Source organism: Tupaia chinensis, unplaced genomic scaffold, assembly GCF_000334495.1.
Source record: "Tupaia chinensis unplaced genomic scaffold, TupChi_1.0 Scaffold000067_1, whole genome shotgun sequence".
NCBI classification, from domain to species: domain Eukaryota; kingdom Metazoa; phylum Chordata; class Mammalia; order Scandentia; family Tupaiidae; genus Tupaia; species Tupaia belangeri.
Window position 1 is genome coordinate 3,997,978 of NW_006159526.1, and position 9,197 is coordinate 4,007,174.

At 51.9% G+C, this 9,197-nt stretch overlaps 1 protein-coding gene across 1 annotated transcript in view; it reads left to right on the top strand.

Annotated features, from left to right (window-relative positions):
* CCDC61 (coiled-coil domain containing 61) overlaps positions 1-9,197 on the top strand; it is a 24,275-nt gene that overhangs the window by 12,166 nt on the left and 2,912 nt on the right. Inside the window, 2 exon segments of the mRNA XM_027767205.1 lie at positions 1,245-1,402; positions 3,190-3,351. Coding sequence (XP_027623006.1) covers positions 1,245-1,402; positions 3,190-3,351 — 320 coding nt within the window.

Sequence of the window (9,197 nt, forward strand, 5' to 3'; positions counted from 1 at the left end):
TGGGCGCGTGTGTGTGCGTGCCCAAGATCCCAAGAGGAGAATGGAGAAGGGATTGTGGCACGGCCATCCCCCCTGGGGGGTGATTTCTCGCTTTCTGTGTCTCTCTGTCTCTGTCTGTCTGGCGAGCACACACGCCCTATAGCAAAAACCTCCAAAAAAAAAAAAAATGAACCGAATGTCTTGATTTATCTGGGATGGATGCTAACATGTAAGGAGTCCACTTAAAAAAAAAAAGAATGATTTATTTGATGGGGATCAGCAGATGGCGTAATGGCTATGTCACTGGACTCCCATGTAGTTGACCGTGGGTTCAAGTCCTAGACCTTAAACTCATGATGCTGGGCGCATATGCGTGCGTGCCCAAGATCCCTGAGAGGAGAACGGAAGAAAAGGGATTGCAGCATGGCCATCCCCCCTGGGGGAGTGATTTCTCGGCTTCTGTCTCTCTGTCTCTGTCTTTCTGGTGAGTGCATGTGCCCTGTAGCAAACCCCTCCCCCCCAAAAGAGAATTATTTATTTGGGACCAGCAGATGTTATAATGGTTACATTGCTGCATTCCCATGTAGTCAACTACTGTTCAAGTCGAGGATCTGGCGGTTTAACCTCACGTGGGGTGCACGTGTGTGTGTCCATGCATGCTTGTGGGCCCAAGATACTGAGAGGAGAATGGAGGAGGGATTGCAGTGTGGCCATTCTATCTGGAGGGTGATTTCTTACTTTTTGTCTCTCTATCTCTCTGTGTCTCTCCGGCGAGTGCACATACCCCATAGCAAAAATCTCTCTTAAAAAAAAAGGAATATTGGGGCCAGCAGGTGGCGTGGTGGTTAAGGGTGCTGGACTCCCATGTGGCCAACCATGGTTCAGTTCTGGACCTGGTGGCTTTCTCTCTCTCTCTCTCCCTTTCTCTCCTTCTGTGGTCGAATTTTAAAAAATGTAAGTAAATAAATAAAGTTAAATAAAATAATGCTTAAAAAAAGAATATTTATTTAATTTTATTTATTATTATTATTTTTTAATTTGCCTTCAGGCTTGTGCACTCACCAGAGAGAGAGAGTAAGAAAGCAAGCCACCAGAACTCGAACCACAGTTGGCCATGTGGGAGTCCTGCGCCTGCTGACCCCCACGGGGGCCGTCTTGATCAGCGGCCTCAGTTTAGGAAAGCCCAGCCGGTCCAGGGACCGGGGATGGGGCGCCGCTGGGTATGACTGGGTCCTGTGGCAGCTTCTCCCCTCCTCTCCTGACAGAGCAGTGAGTCAGTCACCCTAGACCTGCTGACCTACACAGACCTGGAGTCCCTGCGCAACCGCAAGATGGGGGGCCGCCCAGGCTCCTTGGCCCCCAGATCAGCCCAGCTCAACTCCAAGCGCTACCTGATCCTCATCTACTCTGTGGAATTTGACAGGTGGGGACACGGGGCCGGTGGGCGGGCGGGAGAAGCAGTGCTGAGACCTCAGAACCCCCGGTCCCAGGGTGAGGGGTGGGCTGCTGTTTAAACTTTGCTTTGGCACCCTCGGCAGTGGGGCACGTAACACTGAGTGTTGTGTTTGGCTACAAGTAGCAGGATGCCCCTCACCAGGGCCTGAGACACGGAGCATTTACCACGCCAGATGTCAAGGGAGTCGGCTGCCTCTTAGGGACTCGGGCTCTTCCTGTGTCTGTTTTATCTTGTCTTTGTCACCCGTAGTGTGTTGACTTTTTGATCAGATCTTTTCTTTAAAATTATTGATTTGTTATAATTTTTTTCCAAGTTTGTTATAGGGTACATGTGCTTACCAGAGAGAGACAGACAGAGAGAGAGAGACAGTGGAAAAGCAAGCCGCTAAGTCCAGGACTCAAACTGCAGCCGGCCATGTGGGAGTCCAGCACCTTCACCACCACACCACTTGCTGGCCTTCGGTCACATCTTTAACTCTTCATGGTCACAGAATAGCTGCTGGAGCTCCAGGCATTGCGTCTGTGTCAGGGCAGGAAGAAGGACAGGGCTCAGTTTGCTCACTGCATCTTTATTTTTGTTTTTAATGCTCGAAAATGTGTGTGAAAGCACACAGGAGGGAGGCAGGGGGTAGGAGAGAAAGGATCTCTGCACACTGCACCCTTCTCCAGGCCTCCAAGGACCGGGGATGGGGCGCGGCCTGGGTATGGCCCATATCCAGGATTGTCAGGATCCTGGGTGCCTATGCATGCACCCAGCGAATTCAGGCCAGCTCAGGGATCTGAACCCACGCCTGGCATGTGGCTTTCAGCACTGCAGTCCAATACGCTATGGGCTGGGCCACCTGGCCTGCATCTGCTGTTCTAATCAGGAAAACAAACTTGTTCTCAGAAGACTCCCAACAGGTTTCCCGTGTTTGTCCAGAAGTGCTTTCATGCAGGGGATGCTGGGACCCTGAATATCTGCTCGGTAGCTTTTACAGTGGGAGGCAGAAAGGAGAAGGGAGTTGGGAGTGGCCGTGGGGCAGCTGGGGGACAGTGCCGGCCCCGGCTGCAAGTGGCTCCTGAGTTTTCCTTTTTTTTTTTTAGATAGAGATTTTTGCTATAGGGTGCGTGTGCTTGCTGGAGAGGCAGAGAGAGACAGACAGAAAGAGAGAAATTATCCCCCCCGCCCCCAGTGGAGATGGCCACGCCACAATCTCTTCTGCATTCTCTTTTCGGGATTTTGGGTACACATGCACATGTGCCCAGTGTGTTTCAAGCCTCCGGATCTGGGACTCGAACCACAGTTGGCCATATGGGAGTCCAGTGATATAATCATCACACCACCTGCTGGCCCCGGCTCCTGAGTTCTAATGGAAAGTTACCGATCCCCTATGAACGGTGTCTGGAGGGGCATTTAATCAGGCTGCCCTCCCTTTTCCCAGCCACGGGGTGACCCAGGTCTGGCCGTCAGAACCTCCCGCTGTGGAATCTGAATTAGGGGTATGCATGCCACAGGTCAGGTGATGCCCAGTCATGTCCACAAGGTGTGTGACAAATCACTTCAGTCTGCTTCAGGGCCGCCAGTCCCAGCAGTCCCCACATGGACTATCTAAGAGGCTCTTAGGGGAGAGGGTTGGTGTGTGTGTGTGTGTGTGGGGGGGTTGGAGGTACCTATGGAACGCAAGGTGCCAGGAGGTGAGGCTTGTGTTGTGGTTTTCGTGTCGCAGATCTGAGAGTCTGGTAGTTACCCTCGGGTTCTAATCCCCTCCCCAGGATTCACTACCCGCTGCCCCTCCCGTACCAGGGCAAGCCGGACCCGGTGGTCCTGCAGGGCATCATCCGCTCACTGAAGGAGGAGCTGGGCCGTCTTCGAGGGCCGAACGGCCAGGACGCTCGGGATACCCGGGAGACCGAGATCTGGCACCTGCGGGAGCAGTGAGTCCAGGAGGGGTGGGGCACACCTGGTCGTGCACTCCCCGCCGCCGTGTGCTGTGCCGCGCAGGCCCCCTGCTCAGCCCTGGTGGGAGGTCAGCCAACCCTCCTTCCTGAGCGCATTTATCCTGAGCCCCTTCTCCGTGCCTGCCTCGTGCTGGGTGGCACTGGGGACTCGGGCCACCTCCTGGTCCCTGCCCTCCTAGCCCCTTGTGCAAATCTGTCTGCAGACGGTGAAGAGTGGGTGGGGCTGGGGCTAGGGGTGAGGTGAAGAGGGTGTTCTCTGCAGAGGGAGCAGCCCTTGTGGGGAGCGGGAGGCCGGGCGATGCTCAGGTGCCCCCACCCTCACTGGGCACCTCTTGTGCCGGCCCCGCCCTGCCTTGCATACAGTGCCCGCTGAGGTGGCAGACGGGCATCACGCCACCCAAGTGTGTTGTCACGAACACATCAGGCAGGGTCTTGCAGGAAAGGGCGCCTGTGCTGTGGGCGGCCGTAACAGGGAGGCGCTGGGTCTCGGGGTGGGGAAGAGTGTTCTAGGCAGAGGGAACAGCATGTGCAGAGTCCTGTGGTCACTGGGAGTGTGGGGAGAAGGGGGGGACAGGCTTCCAGCACGTTCATGCGTGCTGTGGCTGTGGGGGAGTGAATTGTGTACCCAGGACCAGTTTCCACCTGGGGCGCCCCGCCCATGGGGGAGGACTGGTCACATCAGTGGCCACGGGCCCTGAGCACCTTACTGTGCGCCCAGGACTGTCAGTGCTTTGGGAGGGAGTTTCTCTCCTCCTCATGGCCGCTCTGCAGGAAGCTCTTCTGTCATCCCCTTCCTACAGAGGAGGAAACCGAGGCCAGGGAAGTTAGGGAACTTGCCCCGGGTCCCACAGTCAGGAACGCGGCCAGGCTAGACCGCGGATCCGGGCAGACTGCTCCAGGTCCCCTGTGTTCCCCCAGCCCTTTCTTCCAGGAGTGAGAGCTCCTGGAACTGGGGAGCCCAGCGGGCCATCCGTGAGAAGCTTGGTTGTGCACTGCGGGCCCAGGGGTGGGAAAGCCACGGAGGGGCGGCTAGAGCGGGAAACAGGGCAGCTTCATCTTGTTCATCCAAGGGTGTGCGTGCCTGTGTGCGTGCCTGTGTGTGTGTTTCCCAGCCTGGTCACTAGGTGGCACCCTCGGCCTGCCCTTTGCAACCCCACCCTACTGGGTGACTGGAGATCCCAGGGCAGGTTCTGGTTTCCTGTCTTCCTCTTCCCGTCCTGGAATTTGGGAGTTTGGGCGGACCTTGAGGACTTGTTCATTCATTTATCCAACATTTACCGAGTCCGTGCACTGCCCAGCGCTACTTCCTGCCCACTGGGTGCTTTCTCTGTCAGACGAGGCTAAGCCCTCCTCGTAGGTCCCTGCAGCCTTCCAGGTAGCTGCTGTTGTTATGACCCCCTTCACAGATGAGAAGACAGAGACCCAGAGACGTGAAGGGAAATTGCCCGAGGCCGCCCAGCTCATAATAAGTAGAGCTGACTGCAGGCGGCCTGGCTACGGAGCCCTTCCTGCAAGGTGCGCTGCACGGCGGAGCCTGCCCCCAAGGGTGACGATCCAGACAGAAAACAGAAGTCCCCCTGATTAGTGCCAATGCTGAGAGGGCAACTTCCCTGCATGAGTCGGGTCCTCTCTGCCCCGGGAAGAAACAGAGAACATTCTGGAAGGAGGGAGTTGCTTTCACAAAGGCAGCCTGGCTGGAGCCTTAGGTGGGAAAGGAGGGAGAAGTCAGCCGGCAGGGCCAAGTGGAGCGTGTTTCAGAGAGCTCGTGGGGACCACAGACTTAGAGCGCTCTATTAGGGCACAGTCCAGGTGTGCACGCACACGGGCAGTACTGTGAGTGCGGTGCTTGTCCCCTCGCTTCCGCACTCACCACATTTTGCCCAGCTTGTTTGACCTATGCCCTCCCTGTGGGAAGCAGATCTCAGACATCACATCTGTTCTGGAAGCTCTTCCTCTGTACCTGTACATGGAAGGACATCAAAAATAAGCAGCACTCGGGACCAGCCATTAGCATAATGGCTATGTCGCTGGACCCCCATGTAGTCGACTGCGGTTTGCGTCCTGGACCCGGTGGCTTAAACTCACACCGGACGCATGTGTGTGCGTGCCCAAGATCCCGAGAGGAGAATGGAGGAGAAGGGATTGCGGCGTGGCCATCCCCCCCTGGGGGATGATTTCTCACTTTCTGTCTCTCTGTCTCTCTGTCTTTCCGGCGAGTGCACACGCCCTATAGCAAAAACCTCTCCAAAAAAAATAAATAAATAAAATAAAATAAGCAGCGCTGTTATTACATCCAGAAAACCAACAAATTTCATACCCCGTATGTGTGTGTTCACACTTCCCCAATCTCACAAATGTCTTGTAACTGATTTGTTTGAATTAATATCTAAATATGGCCCCACATTATAGTTTGTGGATACGTTTCTTTCTTTTTCTTTTTTCTTTTAAAAAGAACTATTTTACTGGGGCCGGCAGATGGCGTGGTGGTTAAGGGCGCTGGACTCCCACATGGCTGACCACAGTCCTGGTGGCTTGCTTTCTTCCTTTTCCTCTCTCTCTCTCACTCTGTCCCTCTCTGGTCAAATTAAACTAACTAACTAACTAAATAAAGTTAAATAATTCTCATTACTTAATTTTTTTTTTTTTGGAGAGGTTTTTGCTAGAGGGCGTGTGCACTCGCCGGAAAGACAGAGAGACAGAGAGACAGAAAGCGAGAAATCACCCCGCTGGGGTAGGGCCACTCTGCAATCCCTTCTCCTCCATTCTCCTCTCGGGATCTTGGGCACACATGCAGTGTGCCCAGCGTGAGTTTAAGCCACTAGGTCTGGGACTCGAACCACGGTTGACTACATGGGAGTCCAGTGACAAAGCCATTACACCCACTGCTGGTCCCTAAAGTTAAATAATTCTTTTTTAAAAAAAAATAATTTTTTAATTTTATTTATTCATTCATTTATTTCTTAATTTGACCAGAGAGAGACAGAGGGTGAGAGTGAGAGAGAGAGGAAGTGAGAAAGCAAGCCACCAGATTCAGGACCTGAACCCTGGTCAGCCATGTGGGAGTGTCCAGCGCCTTAACCACCACGCCACCTGCTGGTCAAAGTTAAATAATTCTTTATGAAAAAAAAATTGGGGGCCGGCAGGTGCTGTGGTGGTTAAGGGCACTAGACTCCCACATGACCAACTGCCGTTTGATTCCCTAACCTGGCAGCTTGCTTTCTCACTTCCTCTCTCTCTTCCTTTCTCATTGTCCTTCTCTGGTTTATTAAAATAAATAAATAAATAAAGTTAAATAAAACAATTCTATAAGTAAGTAAAGTTAAATACAATAATTTTTAAAAAGAAGGAAATACCAGTTTTTTAAGTGTATTTCCTCTTGGAGCCAGCAGGTGTCGGTGGTTGAGGTGTGGACCCCCACATAACCCACCACAGTTCAAGTCCGCCCACCACAGTTCAAATCCTGGACCTGGTGGCTTGAAATCACGTTGGGCATGTGTGTGTGCGTGCCCAAAATTCAAGAGGAGAATGGAGGAGAAGGGCTCGTGGTGTGGCCCTCCCTCCAGGGGGTGATTTTTCACTTTCTCCTCCCTCCCCCCTTTGTGTTTGGTGAGGCCTTTAGTAAATTAAAAAAAAAAAAAAAAAATTTGGTAGCCAGCAAGCGGGGCAGTGATTAAGGGCACTAGACTCCTACATGGCCGACCGCGGTTCAAGTCCCAGATCTGTTGGCTTTTTAAATTCTTAAAAAAAAATTTTTTTTTAAGAAAAGAAAAACATTATATCATCAAATGTTTGGTTTCCCTGAGGTACAATTCCTCTAGGAAAGAGGATTAGTCCTAGTGTTTGATTTCACTTTTTTTTTAAAGAAATATTTAATTTTATTCATTGTCATTATTTTATTTTTTTGAAGTTGACCAGAGAGAGACAGAGAAAGAGAAGGAAAAGGAGAAAGCAAGCCGCCAGGTCTGGGACTCGATCACGGTCAGCCGTGTGGGAGTCCAGCGCCTTAACCACCGTGCCACCTGCCAGCCCCTTGATTTCACTTCTGTTAGAATACGGAGTTAGTTCCCCCTCATCCTCCATGGATAGGGCTGGCCTGTGGCCTGGTGGTTAAGGGAGCCGGAATCTCGGGCTCGGAGTCCCAGGCCCTGTGGCTTTTGGAAAACATGCTGGGTATGTCCCGGCCGGAAGGATAACGGAGAAGGGACTGCAGCTTAACCATGCCCCACTGGGGGCGCTTTCTCCCTCTCTGTCCAGCACACACCTTCTGACACGTTTTTTCAGAAAGAAAAGGGGGCCAGCAGGTGGCTTGATGGTTGGGCCACTGTACTCCCACATGGCCCAACATGGTTCAAGTCCTAGACCTGGAAGCTTGCTTTCTCACTTTCCCTTTTTCTGTATCCCTCTCCTTACAAATTAAAAAGAATATTAACAAATAAAGGTAAATAAATTTTTTTGAGAGGTTTTTGCTATAGGGCTTGTGCGCTTGCCAGAAAGACAGAGACAGAGACAGAGAGCGAGAAATCATCTTCCTGGGGGGATGGCTGCAGCACATTCCCTTCTTCATTCTCTTGGGATCTTAAGCATGCACGCACATATGCCAGGTGTGAGCTTAAGCCACCCAGTCCAGGACTCGATCTGCAGTCTACTACGTGGGAGTCCAGTGACGTAACCATTTTGCCATTTGCTGGTCCCTAAATAAATAATTATTTAAAAAAAGAAAAAAGATGGAGCCAGCAGGTGGCATGGTAGTTATGGTGCTGGACTCTCACATAGCCAACTGTGGTTTGCATCCTGAACCAGGGGCTTGAAAATCGCTGGACATGTGTGCGTGCGTGCCCAGAATCCTAAGAGGAGAATGGAGGAGAAGGGATTGTGGCCTGACCATCCCCTCAAAGGGGTGATCTCTCACTTTCCTTCTCACTGTCTCTCTCTCTCTGTCTCTCTGGCGAGCACACCTTATAGCAAAACCTTTAAAAAAAAAAAGTATGAACGTATATCATTCTCTTCCTTTATAAAAGGGAATCCTGAGCGTAATTGTCCTGCATTGTCTTAAACATATGTCACTGGGACCAGCTGGCTACGGGACACAGAGTTCATCCTCATTGTTTTCTACAGTCATGTGGTGCTCAATTGAGTGGGCGGATCCTAGAAATTCAGCTTGTTCTTTGCTGAAGCCCACTTTTGGTTATTTCCACTCTTCACTGTTAAAAGTAATGCCCACTATTTTACTATTAAAAATGATGCTGCAGGGACCAGCAGTTAGCATAATGGCTATGTCGCTGGACTCCCACGTAGTCGACTGCATTTCGAGTACCGGACCCTGTTGCTTAAACTCACGCTGGGCTCATGTGTGTGCTTGCCCAAGATCCCAAGAGGAGAATGGAGGAGAAGGGATTGCAGCGTGGCCATCTCCCCTGCGGGGTGATTTCTTGCTTTCTGTCTCTCTGTCTCTCTCTGGCGCCCCCCCCCCCCCAAAAAAAAAAAAAAAAAAAAAAAAAAAAAAAAAAAAAGATGCTGCGACAAATACAGGCCATTGTCTCAAGGAAGGTTTGTGAGCGTGTTATAATAGTAACTAGATCGGATTTGCAGCTTAGAGTTCTCTGGTGAATGGGAGACAGTGAGACCTGGGCGGCAGGTTGGGTGGGGATGGGGGGCTAGGCTTTCAGGGTGCGGGCAGACTGATGACATTTTCAGAATTAGCACCTACGCGCTGTGTTCCCACCCTTCTACCCTCCACCAGGGGAGGGGTGTGTGTGTTAGGGTCGAGTCGTCTCTGTGGACGGATGGTGATGATGTGGTCATGTCCCTCCTCACGCAGAAGA